Source organism: Lithobates pipiens, unplaced genomic scaffold, assembly GCF_037356315.1.
Source record: "Lithobates pipiens isolate NorthernLeopardFrog02 unplaced genomic scaffold, aLitPip1_a1.2 Scaffold_62, whole genome shotgun sequence".
Lineage (NCBI taxonomy): Eukaryota > Metazoa > Chordata > Amphibia > Anura > Ranidae > Lithobates > Lithobates pipiens.
The window spans coordinates 1,673,018-1,696,243 of record NW_027507884.1 but is presented as its reverse complement, the minus strand read 5'-3'; the positions used below and the strand labels follow the sequence as shown (position 1 = coordinate 1,696,243).

Genomic DNA, 23,226 nt, shown 5'->3' with positions numbered 1-23,226 from the left:
TCCATATCAGCGGCTTTACGTATTCCTGTGAACCATTCTTTAAGTGTGGGTAGTTGCGTTGAGTTCCAGTATAGCGGGATGGATTGTTTAGCTTAATCATGTGCATCGCTAGGGATTTGTGGTAGGACTTGTGTGGTAGGGGTGAGTGGTGAAGGAGGAATTGAGCTGGGAAAAAGTCCAAGTTGTAGGAAGTGACCTGGGAAGTGATACGGCAGACATCTTTCCAAAAGGTTTGTAGAGAAGTGCAGGGCCACCAGATGTGGTGTAGGGTGCCCTTCTCTTGGTAGCATCTCTAGCAGGTGTCGGTTGTAGCTGGGTTAAATTTGTTCAGGAGGGACGGGGTACAATACCACCTACATTGGATTTTGTATCCATTTTCTTGAGTAGTGACGTTTGTTGACCCTTTGTGAATATTCAGAAAGATTTGTTCCCAGTTCTCCCAATTTCTGGGAGATCTTTCTCCCAATTTAGGTTTTCGTTGGCTTTTATGTGAGCAAAGAGAAGATTGTGTGTCAAGGATATTAGGTGGGGTTGGGAAGTCTGCTGTGTGCAGAGTCTTTCAAAAGGCGTGAGCTGAAACAATACTTGGTTGTATTTTGTTATGACTGACATAAAATAAAGTCTGTTTTTCCATGGGGGAAAAAAATATACAGCACTTTGATAGGTAGCCTTGTGGGGTACACATTAGACTTCAGGTGGTGCTTTGACATCCCAGTGAAAATCCAATGAAGTTCTTCAGAAACAGATGTGCTCAACTTGGCCAAGCATACATGTTTACACTAGTGGAGAGGGATGGAGAGGAGTGCCCAGAGGGTCAATGGTGATTGGGCAAAGTTTTTTTTTGAATTTCCTATTCTTCCTGAGAGTAGTCGGAAATTGGTAGCTTCTGCAATCATAGACATTAGAAAATATTCAGATCTACAGACATGCCTATGTCAATTTTAAGCTTAAGAAAACCAAATGTGATAGAGCCACTGTGGCTACCATTGTAATCTTTCTTGGGAAATCCTTGCTGTCTGGTTTTATTTTGACCTTCTTCATTTAATCAGTTGAATGTCATTGACCTGGAACAATTGTATACAATTGGAGTTTTGGTTTCACTTGGTGCATACGTGGTGTGATAGCCAGGTGACTAGCATTGTCAGAAGGCCATCAGCAATTGAATCCCACATATGTTCATTTTGGTAGGTGTCTTTTTAATAGATGATATTCCTTACAAAAACATTTGCTTTCATTTACATAACATGTGCTGCTGCCCAGTGGTCAGTTTCCTACACATTTACCATTTACTTCCAAGATCTCGATATGCTGCTCTTAGCCCCTGTACACACGGTCGGAGATTTCGACAACCAAATCCCTCGGATTTTGTCCGTCGGATCTTGTCCGAAACTGTTGCATACACACGGTCGGACTAAGTTGTCGAAAAATCCGATCATTCAGAACGTGGTGACGTAATTTCGTTACAATGAGACTACGTTCAGGCTAGTAGCCAATAGCTTTGATGTAGGAATTTGATCTGAGCATGCGTGGCACTTGGTCCGATCAAAATTCTCTACACATGATCGGGGTATGTCCGATCAAACCAGTTGGTCGGAAAATATTTCCAACAAGTTGGAAAATTGGGTCAGACGGATATTCCGACGGAATCAGTCCGATGCATACCACACACAGTCGGATTATCCAACAACACGGTCCGATAGGACACATTCCGACGGATTCTCCGACCGTGTGTACAAGGGCTAAGAAAGTATTTCTCTCTGGTCACCCTTACCAAATATTTCACCATATCTATCAATTCTTGATTTATACTTACCATTTATTTCAATGTTAAGCTCTTTACTCCTCTTCACTATCATTCTGCCAGAAACTTCACAGTAATATTCTCCAGAATTCTCCAGTTTAGCAGACTGGAATCCATATTGGTCAGAGGATCCAAATCTCTGAACATTCTGTTGAGCTTTGTAGAAAGAAAACTGCAGTTCTGTCTCTGGTCTGTACAGAGACACATTCGTATGACATGTCACAGTTACATTATCTCCTTCCATTACTGGAAATGGGGTCACCTTTATTTCTGGAGTCGTGAAGAGTTCTGTAAATTATAAATATCAAACAGTAAACCTCCATTATTTTAGCAACACCCAAAAGAATCACTATGGTAGGTTTTACAAGGTTCATCTTTGAATGGTCGAGTAAGGCTGTACTTAATTTATTTCCTCTACATTTTTAAAATGTGATGTTGCTTTAAAGGTGGTGAATACATTTTTGCTCATAGCCATGGTGTCTATCAACGACATTGTGCAGTTCCTTACAACAGGCCTTGAGTGCTAACATGTTCTTGGTAAGAACAGCAGTTACTTCCTGCAGTGTACAGATTATTTATTTGCGGAGGGTAAATAAAATGAGATCTTAAAGCTAAAATCCAATTAAACATACTCCCACCTGGGAACCCCATCCCCCAGGGGTCTTTGGTCCAGTAACGTAGGTTAATGGTGGACATAATGGCACTTAGATGTCTCCATAACTCAAGACAATTAGCTATATTAAGAGAACCAGAACTCTCCCTAGAAAACCTTCAAGACAAAGAGAGTTCATGTATCATTAAACATACTCCCAACCAGGAACCCCACCCCCCAGTGGTCTTTGGTCCAGTAACGTAGGTTAATGGTGGACATAATGGCACTTGGATGTCTCCAGAACTCAAGACACTTAGCTATATTCAGAGAACCAGAACTCTCCCCAACAAACCTTCAAGACAAAGAGAGTTCATGTATCATGTATCATTAAACATACTCCCACCCAGGAACCCCACCCCCCCCAGGGATCTTTGGTCCAGTAAGGTAGGTTAATGGTGGACATAATGGCACTTGGATGTCTCCAGAACTCAAGACACTTAGCTATATTCAGAGAACCAGAACTATCACCAGCAAACCTTCAAGACAAAGAGAGTTCATGTATCATGTATCATTAAACATACTCCCACCCAGGAACCCCCCCCCCAGGGATCTTTGGTCCAGTAACGTAGGTTAATGGTGGACATAATGGCACTTGGATGTCTCCAGAACTCAAGACACTTAGCTATATTCAGAGAACCAGAACTCTCCCCAGCAAACCTTCAAGACAAAGAGAGTTCATGTATCATGTCAAATGGCTTCAAGAGGGAAACAACAACCAGCCTGTTGGATTTGTTACATACAATTACTGCTGGTGTCTATAGCAGTAATCATTGTGTTCTGACCAACCAAGAAGGCTCCCTGCCAGCAGAACTCAATAGTGCCGGGGGAGGGATTCCCCATCAACACTGAATGTGGAGGAAAAAATATTGAATAATCTATGGGCTGCTTAAGTTGGACTACAGGCAATTATGAAATGCCGCCATAGTCACCATAGTAAATCTGTGATAATCAGTTGCTACTGTACTTTTCACATATCCAAAGAAGGTTTTCCATTTAGTATGATGCAGTTTGGTGCTGCAATTAAAAGGAAATAAAACGTTCAGACTATTGTGGCACTGGCTAAATTCTCACCAAGCTATACCTTCTTTCGCTCTAATTATGAAGAAGACACCTTCCTATAGCTTTTAGATTTACTACCCAGCCAATACAGGTTTAGTACCACACAAGTTAAAGCATGTGCCGCTAAGAAACCTGAAAAAAAAATTAATTGGAGTGCTGTTTTATAACACAACAGCACTCCAACTAATTTCAGTTTTTAAAAAAAAAAGGTAAGCCAAGTTCATTGACCAGAAAATTTTTCAATTTCAAAGCCAAGTATCCCAGAGTATGCTGTTTTTGAGGCTGTTTCTGAAAATTCTGCTGTTCTGTTAATCCACATACAGCTTTAAGACATCTCCCAACTGTAATTTAAGGGATTTGTGTACTTTCAACAACAAAATTCACCCCCATAGACTTTGAGCAAAATTCACAAAATTGTTTGTAAAACACTCAAGAGAATGGTGCGCTAATTCAACCTGTGCATGAATTCCCAAAAACTAGTGATTATCTGGTCACCTAAAAAACCTATCACTGCTGATACTACAGCAGCATGAAAAAATTACTATAAAATGGGAATAATAAATAACACACAATAGTGTAATAAACAACGCAATCTGGTGACAAACAGTTAGCCCTTGTACACACGGTTGGAGATTCCGACAACCAAATCCGTCGGATTTTGTCCGACGGATTTTGTCCGACGGATTTTGTCCGAAACTGTTGTATACACCCGGTCGGACGAAGGTGTTGGAAAATCCGATCGTTCAGAACATGATGATGTAATTTCGTTACGACGGGACTACGTTCAGGCTAGTAGCCAATAGCTTTGGTGTAGGAATTTGATCTGAGCATGCGTGGCACTTTGTCCGATCGGAATTCTCTACACATGATCGGAGTATGTCCGATCGGAGCATTTCGTCGGAAAATATTTCTGGCAAGTTGGAAAATTTGGTCCAACGGTTATTCCGATGGAAACAGTCCGATGCAAACCACTCACAGTCGGAATATGCGACAAAACGCTCCGATCGGACACATTCCGTCGGAATCTCCGATCGTGTGTACAAGGGCTTCAAGTGATAACGTCCCACAAAATAATTAGGGCTGTTACTGATTAAAAATTTTGTGTTCGATTAATCGATTTTTTTTTTATCGATTAATCGATTAATTATAACGCACATACAGATCCAACTACTTTTATCTGATCTCCTTGCATTGCAACTCTGCATTAGCCAGTGGTAAATGTGGTATACACTATATACAATCACCTGACACTAGTTCGTTTCCACAATCCATGACTTAACTTCACAGTTCACACAACCGTTTTAAATTCAAACTGTAGCACTGACGTAAGTAATTTTTTTTTTTCCACAGTAGCGCGACAATCCCTCCACCTCCGGTCTAACGAATCACTCTCACCTTATGGCATGGACCCCTGTGCAAACAGGTGGTCATGCATGCGGGTATCAAAAGGGTTAACACGGACCATAACCTTCTCTCACAATCTCAGGTCATGGGTAGAAAGAAAATATCAAAGTGCTCACCGCTTAAAGAGGAAGTAAACCCTGATGGGTTTACTTCCTCTTTTTTTCCCTGCAAAGGTAAAGCATAATGGACTACTATGCATCGCATAGTAGCTCATTATGTGTCACTTACCTGACACAGGAGCCAGCGAAGTCGCCGCTGATCCCTGTAGTCCGCCGCGTCCATCTTGCTGGTGGCGTCTCGCAGCTCCGACCAATGACAGCGGCGCAACCGCGATGACGTCACTCCCGCGCATGCGCACGGGAGTCGCGCCTCGCAGCTCCGTTGCTGTCATACGGCGAAGCCGCGATGACGTCACTCCCGCGCATGCGCACGGGAGTCGACAAATTTGGCAAATCCATTCTTGGATTTGCCGCATTTAGTGCGCCTGCGCGCCGCTGTCTACGGCGCATGCGCCGTAGACAGCGGTGCCCATTTTCGGGCAAATATCTCCTAAACCATATAGGTTTAGGAGATATTGCTTGGACCTACAGGTAAGCCTTAATCTAGGCTTACCTATAGGTCCAAGTTGTTTGGAAGGGTTTACTTCCTCTTTAAGTATAAGATTACATTTTTGTGTTCAAACACAAACTACTCACATAAAGATGATCAAAAACACAACATGTAAAGCCGTCAATTGTGTTAGTTCCATAGGGCAGCAGCAGGTGGCGTCATGCGTAGCTTCTCCCCCGTACACGTTACGTTCAATCAGAAACTTCAACGTCACCGGACTCCTCCCCCCTTCCCTTCGTTAGCAGACGGAGGCACTTGGGGAAGGGGGGAGGAGTCCGGTGATGTCACCAGATCTCCTGCGGAACTCCCTGAAGACTCGGGAAGTCAGCGGAGAGGTGAGTACCGGTCAAAAGAATTTTGATCGATCAAAAAAATTTTGATCGGTCAAAAAAATTAACGATTAATCAAGGAATTAATCTTTAATTTTCACAGCCCTAAAAATAATAAAAAATCTGCGATCCTTCCTTGGATAACCTTGCTCCAGGATGTGCCACGCAGCAATAAAAATTCAGTGATATAAACCGCCACCTCTAGGTGAGTTGTCTGCTCATCTTAGGAGAAGACCCACTGGCTCAAATCACGCCTCTTGTTTAGTGATTTTTAATAAATCCTGAAAGGAAGCACCTCTGTATCTTTGATCCTCTGTAGTTCTCATCAAGTGTGCTGGAAACTGCTCCTCTGAAGTTGCTCAGAACGAAAAGGAAACATTCATTGCGCTAAATTGCTTAAATAGATTGTGTTTTTATTAAACATAAAAACGTCTACTCAAATAGCAGTCATCTTGTGAAATGCCTAAGATACTCATATACCAAGAGCTCCTCTCCTCGTCACTTCTTCTGGATTTACTGAGACGCCGGAAGTGATGTCACCAGCTCCGCCCAACGTGTTGCATCACTGGTCACGTGACTTCTACAAGGGAATAGAGATCCATTGCCTATTGATTCTTAATAAAAAGGCATCTATTTAAGCAATTTTGAATGATGAATGTTTCCTTTTTGCTCTGAACAACTTCAGAGGAGCAGTTTCCAGTGCACTTGATGAGGACTACAGAGGGTCAAAGATACAGCGCTGTTTGCTTTCAGGATTATTAAAAAACATCATCCAATTCGCAATAGTGTGAAACCCGCCTCAAACTTCGATCAGATTGGGAACCTGCAGTTAGTGACACATTCTGGACATTTAATTGCTATATGATCCCTGTTCATTCTGTGATAACATCGTAAGAAAGGAAAGTCTTCCACCTTTGACTTCCTTTGCCACTCTGAGATGTCAAGTGACTGAATGGTGAGAGTTACAAAGCCACCTGATACACCATGGCACACTTTGCATGGTGGTAAAGAGTAAACTGCGCTATTTCAAACCCTCCCTCTAAGCAGCAACTCTAATCGTAATACTCCGATAAAATAAGCTATATAAAAATGGTGAGCTGCGCTAAAAAACGAAAAAGTGTTCTAAATAGATAAATGAATACAATTGAAAACATAAGTGATCAAAAAAAGAGAAATTAAATCAAGTGAATGTGAATATTGAATTCATAATTTAAATCATATAAATAATATAAATGAATCATATAATTAATATATGGAAAAGCACAAATAGTGTACACCTGTGTTAAATTACGTGAAAAACCCTGTGTAGTGAAACCTATCAAGGATCTTCAAATACAAAAGGATGAATAGCACAAAATATCCCTCATATAATCAAACAAATAACATCATAATTAAAACAAAATCCGATTTCATTAAGAATTTTTTTTTTACAAAAAAGGCAAAAGGAATTAGTCCGTGAAAGTCCCAAAAAGTGATATTAATCAGCAACTAGTGTTAATTCATTCAAAGTGGGAATGGAGAACTGACACCCACGTCACTTCGTGTGAACAGCGATCCAAAAAGAATCACCTCCACCAATAAGGAAAGAAGGGGCCGCTTACCAGAACTTGAGATCTCAGTGTTACGTGAGATCAGGGAGAGCATATAAGTAAAGGATCTGGCTGAACCATCACAGGAACCACACCGGACTGTCCTCAGTGTAACTTCCAAGTAGTAAGACGATAATGCCACAATTCATATGGAAAAAGCAAAGAGAGCTCGCATAGCGTAAAAAAACCCTTATTTATTAGATAGCAAAATTAAAACCAGTGCACTCACATGAACAAAGAAAAATGTAAACGTTTTTCAAAAATGAGCCGGCCGGCTCTTGGCTACCGCCCGCACTTCCGGGTCTGGCGTAAACGCGGTGACGTCAGCACGCCGTACCTCCCTAGTTGATGTAAATGCCTTTATTGACAATGCATGACCCTTTCTCACAGTATTATCTAAAGATTTATGTATTTTAAATTTTTGGCCTGTGAATGTTCTTTGTGAACTCGGTCTGGGCTTCATGGTTGGTGAAAAAGCTATGTAGGCTTTTCCTGGCATAGTTTAATACCCTTTATCTTATATAATGTCGGAATCCTGGTTGGAGATTGGGACATTTTTTATCTGGTCCCCTTTACTCTCCATATAGTTTTTATATGATATATAAAAAAATTTCTTTTAATCGTATGTAATTATATTTTTTTGCATGTAATTCACCATTTGAATTCGTGCCCCCTTTTAGTTTAAATTAATCTAATTTCAGTAATTTTGTTTGTCTTATGTTGTTACCCTAAAAAAGGGGAGTTATTCCTGTTTATACTGTCTATGTAATATATCGTCACTGATATATTGCCTTATTTCTAAATATTTGTAAAATTTATGTATCCCCATTACTGCTGGATGCGGGAGTAGGGCATTTTTCCCTCTTCTTCCCTTAAGCAACATGGTGGATTTGCGTGGACGGTGAAGTTCAGACCGAGGCGTGGTTATTATGTATGCTATTTAAGCGGTGAGTCAGGGCGCCGTCCCGTATCCCGTGAACACGTCCGTATAGTGACGAAACGCGTAGAGAGGTACGGCATGCTGACGACACCGCGTTTACGCCAGACCCGGAAGTGCGGGCGGTAGCCAAGAGCCGGCTGGCTCATTTTTGAAAAACGTTTACATTTTTCTTCGTTCATGTGAGTGCACTGGTTTTAATTTTGCTATCTAATAAATAAGGTTTTTTTTTACGCTATGCGAGCTCTCTTTGCTTTTTCCATATGAATTGTGGCATTATCGTTTTACTACTTGGAAGTTACATTGAGGACAGTCCGGTGTGGTTCCTGTGATGGTTCAGCCAGATCCTTTAATTATATGCTCTCCCTGATCTCACGTAACACTGAGATCTCAAGTTCTGGTAAGCGGCCCCTTCGTTCCTTATTGGTGGAGGTGATTCTTTTTGGATTGCTGTTCACACGAAGTGACGTGGGTGTCAGTTCTCCATTCCCACTTTGAATGAATTAACACTAGTTGCTGATTAATATCACTTTTTGGGACTTTCACGGACTAATTCCTTTTGCCTTTTTTGTAAAAAAAAATTTCTTAATGAAATCTGCTTTTGTTTTCATTATGATGTTATTTGTTTCATTATACGAGGGATATTTTGTGCTATTCATCCTTTTGTATTTGAAGATCCTTGATAGGTTTCACTACACAGGGTTTTTCACGTGATTTAACACAGGTGTACACTGTTTGTGCTTTTCCATATATTAATTATATGATTCATTTATATTATTTATATGATTTAAATTATGTATTCAATATTCACATTCACTTGATTTAATTTCTCTTTTTTTGATCTTTTTTGATCACTTATATTTTCAATTGTATTAATTTATCTATTTAGAACACTTTTTTGTTTTTTTATACAGTTTGCATGGTACATTTTCTTTAGCCCACAAAAATCTGTCAGTAATATAAAAGGACCACTTAGTTGTGGTTGCCCCCCTATACCTCCCCAGGTCCTCAGTGCTCCCCTGTCCCCGGCAGTCCTCCCACCCTGTATACTACAATACTAAATTATTGTAATAAATGATACAGATGGTGTGAGAACACAACAAGAGGTTTGATCAAAAACTTTCGCCTGTCTCTAGATGCTGCAATGTCTATTTTCAATTCTATATTATAAACATTTCTGTGTCACCTTAATTTTCCTGACTTGTCCTCAGGAGTATATGAAAGACCAAAGTAAGGAGCTAACCGAATTCAAAGCTAGAAGAGTGGAGGAGATCTCTGGGAATAAATAACACTTGAGGAGGTCAAATCTGCACCACTCCACCCAAATCATGTTGCAGGACTTACCTTTCATAGGTATAGAAGCTTCTCCACTGTACTCAGAATAATTCTGGATGTTTTTTGTACATTTATATCCTTTGGATCCTGCTAGGTTTATGTTATAAATATGTAACTTAGGATCTGATTCCCAATGTCTTATGACAGTTTTGTCCTTGTAAAATATAGTCTGTCCTCCAGAATATGTAGGATAATGGTGACATCTCAGAGTCACATCGTCACCTTCATGAATATAGAGAGGAGACTGCAGGATCACCCAGTCTGAAAAACAGAACCACAGACAACCTATTAGAGCAAAGATAACTAAAGAGTGTTCTACCCCTTCATGCAGATCCCACCCCTTTATATAAATCACCACCCCCCAGGGGATTTTTGTTCTACACTCTTAAGACCCGTACACACGATCAGAAAATCGTATGAAAAATACCACTTTCTAAGTGATCTAATGATAGTCTGATCGTTAGTACATAGGTTTTGAGAGCCGATCAGGACAGGTCATGCGAAATTATCGGATGGAAGAAGCACAAACATTTTTCTTGTATGATACCAGATCGTATGGTTTTCATTTAATCTGTACAGTTTTCATCCGAAAATACAATGCAATACATCACTTCCAAATTTTGATTCTGTCAATTAGAATTTTTGTAACACTAGTAACCTTTATTTTCAATATGCAAACCCCCCCCCCCAAAATAAATAAATAAAACAGCTGATCATTGGTCAGATAATCTCATTGTGTGTACCAGGCAGGACATCACATTGTACCAGTCTTGCCCATGACATGGCATAATGCTGTGCATGGGCATTGCTAGACCAAGGGTAGAATCTTTGGATGTAGCGCAACTCAATGGAAGCTCCACGTATATCAGAAGACATACAGTATATAACTGGGGTAGAATTGGAACAAAAGAGCCTTTAATTAATAAAATAAAGATAAATTGTACTTACGAAGTATCGACATCCGAGCATGTAACTAGGCAAATAACCTCCATTGGATGTCAGGTCACAACTGGTCAGTGCTGCCAGGAATGCGGGGAGCGTGGGGAACGCAGGAAATGCGGGGAACGCAATTCGGACACCTCCAGGACTGATTGTATCTAATTACCAGGGGTGCTGGGATGTGCTAAAGGGTCCATTGATGCTGGCTGCTGGAGGATCTGGGGGGATATATTGTTGAGGTAGGGGTCTATTGTTGCTGGGGGATCCTATGTTGCTGGGAGGGATCTACTGTTAAGGGAGAGGTCTAGTAATGGTGGCTGTTGGAAGATCTATTGCTGCTGGTGGGGTTCCATTGTTCTTGAGCTGGATAGTTGGATATTGTTGCTTGGGAGGGGGTCTATTGTTGCCAGTAGGATCTATTGTTGCTTGCTACAGGGGACCTATTTTACTGCTTTTTATATTATCGTTAACAAATTCCATGCAAATTACTTAACATCACAACATATACCTGCTTTTGTTTTCTCTAAAAAGTGTGGTATTGGGAGGTGGGTAGGGGATGGAACCAAGGGGCGGTGCTTGGAGGTGGGTAGAGGGCAGAGACAAGGGGTGTGTCATGGTTATGCAGTAATTTTCCTCTGTTTGCTTACCTCTCCTCATGTGTTCAGACTAAGAGGCCAGCCACTTCCACCTGGTGGTTTTTATAACCTCTCCTCTAAGCATGGCTCCACCCCAGGCCCTATCAGGGAACCCTATATTAACCTGTGCACTGCAAGCCAGCGGTGCTGATCAACCATTGTGTATCCATTGTGTATTTGGCTTCCTGTTTGCCGTGTGCTCTATGTTTGTCTCTGTTATTGACCTTGGCATGTTCTCAACGATTCCTTTCTGCTTGTGACCTTGACCTTTTGGCATGTCCCCGACCATCCCTGTCTGCCTGTGATCCTGAACCTTTGGCGTGTACTCTGTTGTTCCTGTCTGCTAGTTGCCCTGACCTCTGCCTTATCCCCTTACTATCCTCGTTGTTCCAGCCTGCTGCTTCCTTCTCCTGTAGTCTACTGTGAGCGTGAGCTGTGAGACCCTAGGGGCCGCGACCTGGAGCCAGACTGCAGCAAAGTCCATCCTCACCATTGGAGGCTCTGGTGAACACCTGCTGGCTCTTAGACTCCGCGCCCTGGGGAATCTATGCTCTAGCTCCTACTGGGATCTGTGTTAGTGATCCTGTAGACCCGTGTCCTGAATCTCCCTGGGTACAATCCGCAGCAGTCAGTCCTAAGGTCCACTACCTAGCGGTGCACTTCTGACTCCTATGGAGTGCATCTGTCAGGCGACCAGACAGGGTGATTTGGAAGAGGGGGAGTACCTGTATCTATTCTCTGAGGAAAAAAGCCCTTAGCAGTATCCACCATTTTTTAGCAGTTTTAGTCCTTGGTGTGTCATTCGCTGCGATTTTCCATGTGCATTCTATCTCTCCCTTTTCTGGATTTCCAGAAGAGGTAGCTGTTGCAACTTCATGGTGACCCAACATCCAGTGGAGGTTTGGTTTCCTGGGGTGCCGGACATATGGATTACAAAGGTTTTTTTTTTTTTTTTGAAGCACATAATTAGAGCCTGAGACTCTAACTGGCTTAAAAAAAAAAAGTTGGCCCACCCAGTTGCGTGACATTAGTAAATTAACCACTTAAGGACCGAGCCTCTTTTTTTAGATGTGTTGTTTACAAGTTAAAAACAGTTTTTTTCTAACACCATAGAGAATAAAATGGCGGTCGTTGCAATACTTACTGTCACACCATATTTGCGCAGCGGTCTTACAAGCGCACTTTTTTTTTTTAGAAAAAATACACTTTTTGAATTAAAAAATAAAACAACAGTAAAGTTAGCCCAATTCTGTGAATATTGTGAAAGATAATGTTACGCCGAGTAAATTGATACCCAACATGTCACGCTTCAAAATTGCGCCCGCTCGTGGAATGGCGACAAACTTTTACCCTTAAAAATCTCCATAGGTGACATTTAAAAAATTCTACAGGTTGCATGTTTTGAGTTACAGAGGAGGTCTAGGGCTGGAATTATTACTCTCGCTCTACCGATCGCGGCAATATCTCACATGTGGGGTTTGGACACCGTTTTCATATGCGGACGCTACTCAAGTATGTGTTTGCTTCTGCACATGAACACGGTGGGACGGGGCGCGTTTAAAAAAAAAAAAAAAGTTTTTCTTATTTATTTTAACTTGTATTTTTTTTTTAACACTGTTTTAAAAAGAAAAAAGAATTGTGTCACTTTTATTCCTATTACAAGGAATGTAAACATCCCTTGTAATAGAATAAAAGCATGACAGGATCTCTTAAATATGAGATCTGGGGGTCAAAAAGACGTCACATCTCATATTTACACTAAAATACAATAAAAAAATAAAATAATGATTAAAAAAACCTGGCCCTGTAAGGGCTATGGGCGGAAGTGAAGTTTTGATGTCACTTCCGCCCTGCAGTGTCATGGAGACAGGTGGGGGCCATCTTCCCCTCACTCGTCTCCATGTCAGGCCTCGAGAAGGACCCGATCGCCTCCGAATCTGCCGACGGCTCTGGTAAGGGGGGGGGGCCTCTCCCGCCGCCGATAAAAGTGATCTTGTGGCAAATGCACTGCAGAGACCACTTTTATCTTGTAGCTGACCGCCGGCCGAACACAGGGATACTGGGGTTATGGCAGCTCAAAGTGAGGACGTATATTGGCATTCGGTGGTTGGTAAGTGGTTAATATTCACTAATGTCTTCCTCATTCTCCTTCCGGCCAATCAGGAAGCGGTTCCTGGGACCCGATTGGCCTGTTCGGCTGGGAGGAGAAGCAATGCCTGTAATGGGAGAGATGGAGCAGATGAGCAAGAGTCGGTGCAGAGAGCGGGGAGCCTGTTCAGACAAGCAGAAGCCTGTGGGGAAAGTGGGGAGCCCAATTGGATGAGCTGAAGTTGGTGCAGAGAGAGCTGTGGAGTTGGTGCGGAGAGCGGGGAGCCCGATCGCATGAGCTGAAGCCAGTGCGAAGAGAGCGGGAGTTGGTGCGGAGAGCGGGGAGCCCGATCGCATGAGCTGAAGCCGGTGCGGAGAGAGCGGGAGTCGGTGCGGAGAGCGGGAAGCCCGATCGCATGAGCTGAAGCCGGTGCGGAGAGAGCGGGAGTCGGTGCGGAGAGCGGGGAGCCCGATCGCATGAGCTGAAGCCAGTGCGGAGAGAGCGTGAGTCGGTGCGGAGAGCGGGGGGCCCGATCGCATGAGCTGAAGCCGGTGCGGAGAGAGCGGGAGTCGGTGCGGAGAACGGGGAGCCCAATCGGTTGAGTGGAAGCTTGTGCGGAGAGAGCGGGAGTCGGTGCGGAGAGCGGGGAGCCCGATCAGATGAGTGGACGCCATTGCGGAGAGAGCGGGAGTCGGTGCGGAGAGTGGGGAGACCGATCGGATGAGCGGAAGCCGGTGCGGAGAGAGCGGGAGTTGGTGCGGAGAGCTGGAGCCCGATCGGATGAGCGGAAGCCATTGCGGAGAGAGCGGGAGTCGGTGCGGAGAGTGGGGAGCCCAATCGGATGAGCGGAAGCCATTGCGGAGAGAGCGGGAGTCGGTGCGGAGAGTGGGGAGCCCGATCGGATGAGCGGAAGCCATTGCGGAGAGAGAGGGAGTCGGTGCGGAGAGTGGGGAGCCTGATCGGATGAGCGGAAGCCGGTGCAGAGAAAGTGGGAGTCGGTACGGAGAGCGGGGAGCCCGATCGGATGAGCGGAAGCCGGTGCAGAGAGAGTGGGAGTCGGGACGGAGAGCGGGGAGCCCGATCGGATGAGCGGAAGCCGGTGCAGAGAGAGTGGGAGTCGGTACGGAGAGCGGGGAACCTGATCGGACGAGTGGAAGCCAATGCAGAGAGAGCGGGAGTTGGTGCGGAGAGCGGGAAGCCCGATCGGACGAGCAGGAGCCAGTGCGGAGAGCAGGGACTTCGATCTGACAAACGAGAGACGGTGCAGAGAGCGGGGGGGGCAGTGTGAGTACCTACCGAGACAGCCTGTTTTCTGTTTGCCGCCCACCCGAAAATATACAGCAAAAGTATACAGCACCAGCCACCACTGCTGTGTTGTCTGTTACATAGTTCTGCTGTGTTGTCTAGTTCTGACCTATACATGATAAATTCTATGCACAATCCCGACCACTGCACTGTACAGAATTGATGGATAAAATCTATATTTTGTTCCCCCTAAAAATTTTCAATCTCAGGCAAACACCTTGTGTTCTAAAATAAACATCACCATCAATAATGCAAAGACAATAAAATAAAATCATGTGGAAAGACAAATAAGCATGTATCCTGTGAAAAATTGCATGTGCAGATCACAACTCCAAACTTGCCAACTCCAGTGCACCACATCGATCTACTTCAGTACAACCGGCCTGTTAGATTTTTCCGATGTGGTTATTGTTGGCGGCTGTAACCACTAGCAACCAGTAATCATCATATTTTGCTGGCCAGGAAGGCTCCCTGCCGGCATAACACAATCGCTCCATGGGAGGGATTCCACCATCAACAATGTCCATGGGGAAACTGAGCGATTTGTTGTGGTTGCAGAAAAGAAAATTGAATAATCCATGGCCTGCCTAAGTAAACCACTAAATGGAGGCGCCGTTATTAATATTTATGTGCCTATATGTAATCTTATGGCGGCTAATACCCTGTAATTACTTACCATAAATTACATCCAGTCTGACAGAGTCACTTATTTCCGTGTTGGTGCCTTTACACCGATAATTCCCACTGTTATATGTTGTTGCTCTTTCAATTACAAAGCTTTGTCCTCTGTGTATCTGGTTATTATCCTTGTACCAGGTGTATCTCATATCCGCTGGAATAGGTGACCTCACATTACAGGTCATTGTTAGAGACTCAGTTGTGAAGATCTTGTCCCAGTTTGGGTTGAATGTCACCACAGGTGTCACCGAAGATCCTACAAGATAGAACATTGTACATGAGAATTATTAGTCACAACGGAAAAAAAGATTTCATTTTCAGAGGATAAAATCTCTTTATTGTCTATGACTTGTCAAATTTTCTGCACTGGTAACCCTCAGTTCTATTAGTTTCCCCTCGTGCTACATTGCTTCCTTAAAGAGATTCCGTCATTAAAGTGGTTCTAAAGGCTGAAGGTTTTTTACCTTCATGTATTCTATGCAGAAAGGTAAAAAAACCTTCAGTGTGCTGCTCCTCCACAGGCCCTCCCTTATACCCACCTAAGCCCCCTCACCATAGGCATCACCAGGGTGTGGCTATTGAGGCTGGAGCCCTGAATGTGGAGCCCATAGCCCTGAGTCTCTGCGGGTCGTGGCTGTGGTGGGCGGCATTGAAAGGTGGAGGAGAGACAAGCGGGTGGACGAGCAGAGATGACATCATCTCTCTCTGCCCACCCGTCACCACTCTTCCGCCCTCACAGCGGCAGCCTTTTAAATGTCAGAGGTGCGGTGGGGAGCAGAGAGATTACATAATCTCTTACTGTCTTCCCACATCTCCGCTCTCCTGCCCTCACTAAATATACCAATGCTGCCAGCCTGCCACCAATGCAGCGACAATGCACATTTGGTGGCACTGGCTGGCATGGCAAGTAACAATCTGCAAATGGTGGCAAGTGACAATCTGCAAATGGTGGCAAGTGATGTGGCAAGTGCCCAGGGCTCCCACTTATTCTGCATTATGGTAAGTTGAACCACTTCATTATATATTAGAATCAGGGCCAGATTAAGAACATCATGGGCCTGGTGCTGAGGATTTTGGTGGGGCCTTTTATAAACAATAAATAAATAAAAATGCAACTATTTTTTGTTATAACAAATTCAATTAAAGAGAGAGAGGGGGAGGATGAGAGAAAGACAGAGACAGAGAAAGGGGATGAAATAGGTGTGAGGGGTAAGGGAGGGAGGATGAGAGAGAAAGGGGGGGATGGGAGAGAGAGGATGCACATGAGCATGTGTGGGAATGACATCAGGGCAGCCTGGCCAAGGCAAGTGACAGAAGGCACAGAACCCAGAAGGTGAAGATGGAAGTGCCCGGGCCCCGCCGGAATGATCACAGCACAGCACTGGAGGGCTCAGTCTGACAGGTAAGTGCACCCTAATGTGCTAATATGCTGTGCATACTTGTACATTATGGCATAACCTACCCCAGGGCCTCTAAAAAGTTGTAATTTTAGAAAAGTTTACTACCGCTTTAATATCACAGGAGCCTCTCATGGGGCCCCTACTTACTCTGTCACCCTTGGGCAGTGCCTAAGTGCATAGTTGTCAACATTTTAAAAATAATTTCAGGGACACTTTTTTCTACTAGTGTTATATTTAGAGTAGCTGACACCCCCGTGTTCCTCTATATATCACAATAGTCATTACAAAATTAAATAAGTACTAATAATGGGGAAGAACAAATATGAGGACTGTGAGATTTCCTTTAGTTGAACTGACAAAAGTGTCCATTCTAGAGCTGGTAACATTGAGGATATTCAGCATAATAATTTTAAAGAACAGTTTTTGTGGGTAAGAGGCATAGGGGGGGAGTATGGGTGGTATAAAAGTGGGAAGTATGTGCAGGTGAGGGAGAGGAATGTGGAGGGTCTAACAGTGGGCACTATGTACAGGAGAGGAGTGTGGAGGGTATGGCAGAAGGCACTATGTACAGGAGAGGAGTGTGAGGGGTATGACAGTGGGCGGTATGCACAGCAGAGGAGTGTAGAGGGTATGACATTGGGCACTATGTATAGGAGAGGAGTGTGGAGGGTATGACAGTGAGTAGTATGTACAGGAGAGCAGTGTTGGAGGTATGACAGTGGGCACTATGTATAGGAGAGGAGTTTGGAGAGTATGACAGTGAGTAGTATGTACAGGAGAGGAGTGTGGAGGGTATGACAGTGGGAACTATGTATAGGAGAGAAGTGTTGGAGGTATGACAGTGGGTACTATGTATAGGAGAAGAGTGTGGAGGGTATGACAGTGAGTAGTATGTACAGGAGAGGAGTGTGAAGGGTATGACAGTGGGGACTATGTATAGGAGAGAAGTGTTGGAGGTATGACAGTGGGCACTATGTATACGAGAGGAGTGTGGAGGGTATGACAGTGAGTAGTATGTACAGGAGAGAAGTGTGTAGGGTATGATGGTGGGCACTATGTATAGGAGAGGAGTGTGGAGGGTACGACAGTGGGCACTATGTACAGGAGAGGAGTGTGTAGGATATGACAGCGGGCTTTATGTATAGGAGAGAAGTGTTGGAGGTATGACAGTGGGCACTATGTATAGGAGAGGAGTGTGGAGGGTATGACAGTGGGCACTATGTATAGGAGAGAAGTGTGGAGAGTATGACAGTGGGCACTATGTATAGGAGAGGAGGATGAAGTAATCTGGGAAGAAAAAATGTAAAGGTTTGTGGAAGGATGTTTAGGGGCTGTGTAGTGGTTAAGCGGGCCAGACATGGATTAAAATTACACCAATGAAGCAGAGACCAGCCATAGTCCATCTATGTATGGGCTAGCTGGTTTTACACAAGTCAACCTATTAACCGACTTGAGTACAACCAGCCTGTCAGGTTTTCCCCAAAACAATCAGTGCTGTCAGCTATAGTTAGCAGCACTAATCATTGTATTGACTGGCAGAACACAATAACACTGCGGGAGTGATTGTCCCATTCACAGGTCAGCAGGTGAGAGGGTGTGTGGGGACAGGCTGGGGAGAGATACTAGTCAGTCCCTGGGTAGGCACCGGTTAGTATCAGAGCCAGATACACACAGGTTACATACGCTATGATCGTTAGAGCGAGAGCAATAATTCTAGTACTAGATCTCCTCTGTAACTCTAAACATGTAACCTGTAAAAAAATGTAAAACATCGCTTAGTGCATAACAAAAAATTGTGCTAACTTTAGTGTTTTTTTAATGAATGAAACAGTTTATTTCCAAAAAAAAGTTTGAAAAATTGCTGCGCAAATGTCATGTAACATAAAAAGTTGTGAAGACCACCATTTTATTCCATAGGGGCTCTGCTAAAACAATATATAATGCTTGGGGGTTCTGAGTCATTTTCTAGCATTAAAAAATGATGATTTTTACATGTAGGAGAGAAGTCTCAGAATGGGCCTGGGTGGCAAGGGGTTAATGATCATAAGTAATATACAAATAATTATTATAAGCACTGTGAGGTCATCCTCTCCGTCTGCTGCAGAGAGTTCCAGCTTGTATTTATACTGCCGCTCTGTATGCAGCATCTGACAGGCTGTGCAACAAATAACTGTAGGTCTCCATGTGTTCCCACTCACTCTCTCTCTGCTCCTCTCCTTCTCTCCTTCTTCCCATCCATCAGCTAAACACAAGAGCGGCCGTTGAAAGGCTCAACCACAAGTTGCATTCTGGGATATGTAGTCCTGTGAGCAGCTGCTGTGCTGTATAGAGCAAGAAGAAAGACTACAGTTCCCAGGGAGCTATGAGACTCGGGGGAAGTGGAGGGGTGATTTTTACCAGACTGCCCAATAAAGCATGGGGTGCTTGGCTTTGGGACAATAGAGAGATAGAGGACCTCAGTAGCAGTGCCCCCAGCTTTTTGGGATCCTACCAAATGTTGAAGCCTGAGACCAAAGCCATCACATCTGGGAATGAGTCTACAGCTGCACCACCCACATCAACACTGCAAAGGGACTGGAGAGACCGCTCCTCACTATCCTCAGTGCTGTCAACCAGAGGCTTCATGAAGAGACTGAAGAGGTCCCTTCTACCTCCGCTTATCACAGATGTTACCACTTTATTCAGATTCATATATCATAAAAAGTCAAGGTTTTCAAAGGGTCCTCCTTCTTCATGGCTTGGCAATGTTGAACAAGGTATGTACTGGACTGATAATATTGGCGGAATCCTAAGGGGTGATTAGTATGATCGCTTCAGATGGAGGTTTTACAAGCCCTAATAAAGGGGAGACCATTTGAACCCCCAAAACCATTGGCATTTCCTGATATAAAAGTCTGAATAAAATGAAATCTGAACTTAATTTGTTTTGATTACCCCTTGCACACCTAGTCATTTCCAATCATTCTAAATAACTACATTGATTCCAAAGAAGAAACTGAGGGTTTTCCAATTACTAATAATTGATTAATTAAAATGATTTTTTTTTACAATTCCATAAATATTCAGATAAAGTAAACTTTTGGCTAACAGGCTTTCTACATATTCACATATTTTTTCATAGAAGGGAATGCTTTGTTTATTTGATGCAAACATTGCGAAAGTAGGGACACAGATAGATGTCGCTATTGTAATACTACAATGGATTGATGCAATTTAAAGCGAAGACCCCCAAAAAAAATCCAGTCCAGGCCTATGGTGTTAGTGCATACGCCTATCTCCTCATTCCCAAATCATGTACGTGTTTTCCTCCTGTGTAATTACTCAGAGTGGTACATAGTTATATTATAATTAGAGCTGGGCCAACCCCCCCCCCCCCCCCCCCCACCCCTGGTTCGGTTCACGCCAGAACTCTCGAACATCTCAACAATTCGGACCTGAACCGCAAACCCTGAAACGTGAAAAATCAAAAGTGCTAATTTTAAAAGCTTACAAGCAAGTTATTGGTCATAAAAATGGCATGAGGGCCCGGGTACTGCCCTGGGGTACAAGTATCAATGCAAGAGCCTCTGCCCAACAACCCAGAGCTGTGGTTGTGGGGGTCTGCAGGTGCTTATCGGAATCGGGAAGCTCCCTTTAACAAGGGGGCCACCAGCTCCTGGCTCCTACCCATTCACCAAAAAAAGTCTCAAAAATAAATAAAGACGGGCAGTTTTTGACAATTCCTTTATTGTGACGAAGGCTAACCGCCGAATGCCTGCTCTGCCGATTGACAGTTCTTAAATAGGTAAAAGCTCCCTTGTGACGTTACCGACCAAACATTCCTCTGAGTACCCCGGCGAATAGGCAATGTTTGGGCTGCACTTTTGCTCAGCTCAAACTGTTTGCCCAACTCTAATTATAATCTACTATACCCAAAACCAAGCCAAAGTTCTGTGAAAATCAATATCCAGTCACTAACATGACATATGACAAACGTACATTAAGCTCAAATTCCATTTGAAAATGTAACACCCAAAAAATGTGCATTTACAGACTAAATAAACCTACCGAAGAGTGATCCTACAGCAATATTTTAAATATGTTTATCAGTTATTTCAATATTGAAATATTTTAAGTGATTGTCTTGCAAGGAAGGGTCACTTACCTGCTTTTTCCAAAATAATCACTAAAAAAGACAAACGAGAAAGTTAATTTACTGTAACATTTTATGTTTATATTATAAATAAATACATGTAAAGTTTTTTGTTTGTTTTTTGTTCATCTTCTGTCTAAATCAGTTTACCATCCCCAAAATTACAAAAGCCTTTTATATTAAAAAATTCAAGTTTATATTAGGATTCTGCATTTTATAATTTTATAATAATGGATACAAGAAAGCATAAAGTAAATACTATAAGTATGAATTAATGGTAAATATAATATGTTATTACCATTCTTGTTTAAAGTCCAATTCTGGAACAAATTTTATTTTAGTTTTGGCAATTTTGTCAGATTTTTACTGTTGTCTGTCCCAGTCACACACATACAGTAATATAGCATTAAAAGCATTGGACTAGTGAATTATCCAGATACCACATCACCAGTAATTAATTATCTATCAGAAAGACAATATGTTACATTTTTTTCCAATTAAATCTCTCTTATTTGGGTTATTCTTTAAAATAATTATCAAAAGCTTTTCATGAGGTTGATACAAACTTGTGTATTAGGAATTTTTTTTTAGGAAAAACATACATTACATAAATGGCCCCATATGTATACCCTCAACCACACACTAATCTATAACAGAGTTGTCTTTAAAGCTCTGAACGTAAAATCTTCCATTCTGTAGAAAACAGTGAAGGAGTACAGAGAGTTTGTTCCTTTTTTTGATAGAGGATCATTTGAGATTCCGGTTAATCTTTGAAATTTCTTTCTGTTCTGTTGAAACTTTTATATTTTGTACTTTAAATCCCTTTCTGCCTTGGTGACAATCGCCACCAGATTAAATAGAGGTGAATCTCTCCAACAGGGACACAGACAGAAGAGTTCTAACCCTTCCCATGTCTATCCAAAACTAGAAAAAAAGCATTTCGGCTTTAGATAAACTTTAAGATAATTTATCGTGTTGGTGTGTTTTAGCTAAGCCTGCTTCCATCACGCAGTTCAAAAACTAGCAAAGGTACATAATTACCCATAACACCCAATTCGATTTTCCTTTGATACATTTAGTGCATTCATAATGATGATTAATGATTGGTTATGGGTTATGATACATTGCCCTATGGTTTTTGCCTTAAAAATTAAAACATCACTATTATAAGATCATAGATTTACTTTGTAATAAGAAAATAAGAAATGTAATTTACTTACAGATCAACAGTGCAGAGAATTTTGGACTCATGTTGACTGGAAAATGTTGATACAAGAAATGCTGAATGTTTTAAAAGAAGAAAAAAAAATTGTATCTTCCTGTATTTGACAGGAAGGGTGAAGCAAGCATGTCGAAATATTTTTTTATATAGTTTTGAAATCTATTCTTGACCATTGTTCTGGCACTTCCAGTATTAGTGTGACAATGCTCTGCTACTGTTTAGTAATAGTGATGGCCGGACAGTTCGCCCGGCGGTCGTCTCGCAGCGAATTTCGGCTGTTCGCGGTCCGCCCGTTCGGCGGACTATTGACGCCGTTCGCCCGGCGGACTTCCGTGTTTTTACTGTGTAAAAGAACTTTGACCTGATGACACATCCATCAGGGGGTACAGGACAGCCAATTGAGACATTACAGCACATGGACACTTGGACATTCCCCCTAACTTATAAATACACCCGATCCGGCGGCCATTTTACATTCTTTCTTCTGTCACTATAGGGAAAGGTTGCTGTGTGGAGTAGGGAGAGATAAATCGCTAGCTATTTGGTACACAAAAGTTCTTTTCAGGACTGGTATAGATGTTAGGTGTATATAGGTTTGCTGTGCTACTGATTGTTGCAGCAGCCTGAGTGTCTTTTGTCAGTTTAGAGAAAGGGACAGGACGCTGTGTGCTGCTGTAGGGACAGCCAGATTAGTCATCATCATTAGCTGATACTATCAGGTCCACAAAAGTGCTATTCCAGTAACCAGTTATTGTTCCCGCAGCCTCTGTTTTGCCAGTTTATATAGGGACAGGCAGGAAGCATTGTGTCAGGCAGTGAGGGTCAGTTTAAACAGTAGCTGTTACTATTAGTTCCACAAAGGTTTGTTTCAGGACTGGTATCAGTGGTACGGTAATAGGCTTGTACACGTATAATATTCTTTCTTCCAAATATAGAAAGAATATTATACTTGACTGCTGCCCTTCTGCTGCAGTCTGCTAATCATTCACAACTCACTTGTTCCACAAAGCTCTTTATCAGGACTGGTAACTTGGTCTGTCTAGGGTGCTACAGTACATAGGGTTGAGTGAGGTACAGTCTGCTATTCTATAAGGACTGGTATCGGTCCACA

At 42.8% G+C, this 23,226-nt stretch overlaps 1 protein-coding gene across 1 annotated transcript in view; it reads right to left on the bottom strand.

Moving 5' to 3' along the window:
- The window catches only part of LOC143958865 (Fc receptor-like protein 5), a 43,415-nt gene extending 21,242 nt beyond the window's left edge, over positions 1 to 22,173 (bottom strand). The window contains exons 1-5 of the mRNA XM_077467845.1: positions 22,114 to 22,173; positions 20,906 to 20,926; positions 15,360 to 15,617; positions 9,725 to 9,976; positions 1,814 to 2,089 (exon numbers count right to left, since the gene is read on the bottom strand). Coding sequence (XP_077323971.1) covers positions 1,814 to 2,089; positions 9,725 to 9,976; positions 15,360 to 15,617; positions 20,906 to 20,926; positions 22,114 to 22,144 — 838 coding nt within the window. The 5' untranslated portion in view covers positions 22,145 to 22,173. The remainder of the gene's footprint in view (positions 1 to 1,813; positions 2,090 to 9,724; positions 9,977 to 15,359; positions 15,618 to 20,905; positions 20,927 to 22,113) is intronic.
- Positions 22,174 to 23,226: the final 1,053 nt, after the last annotated feature.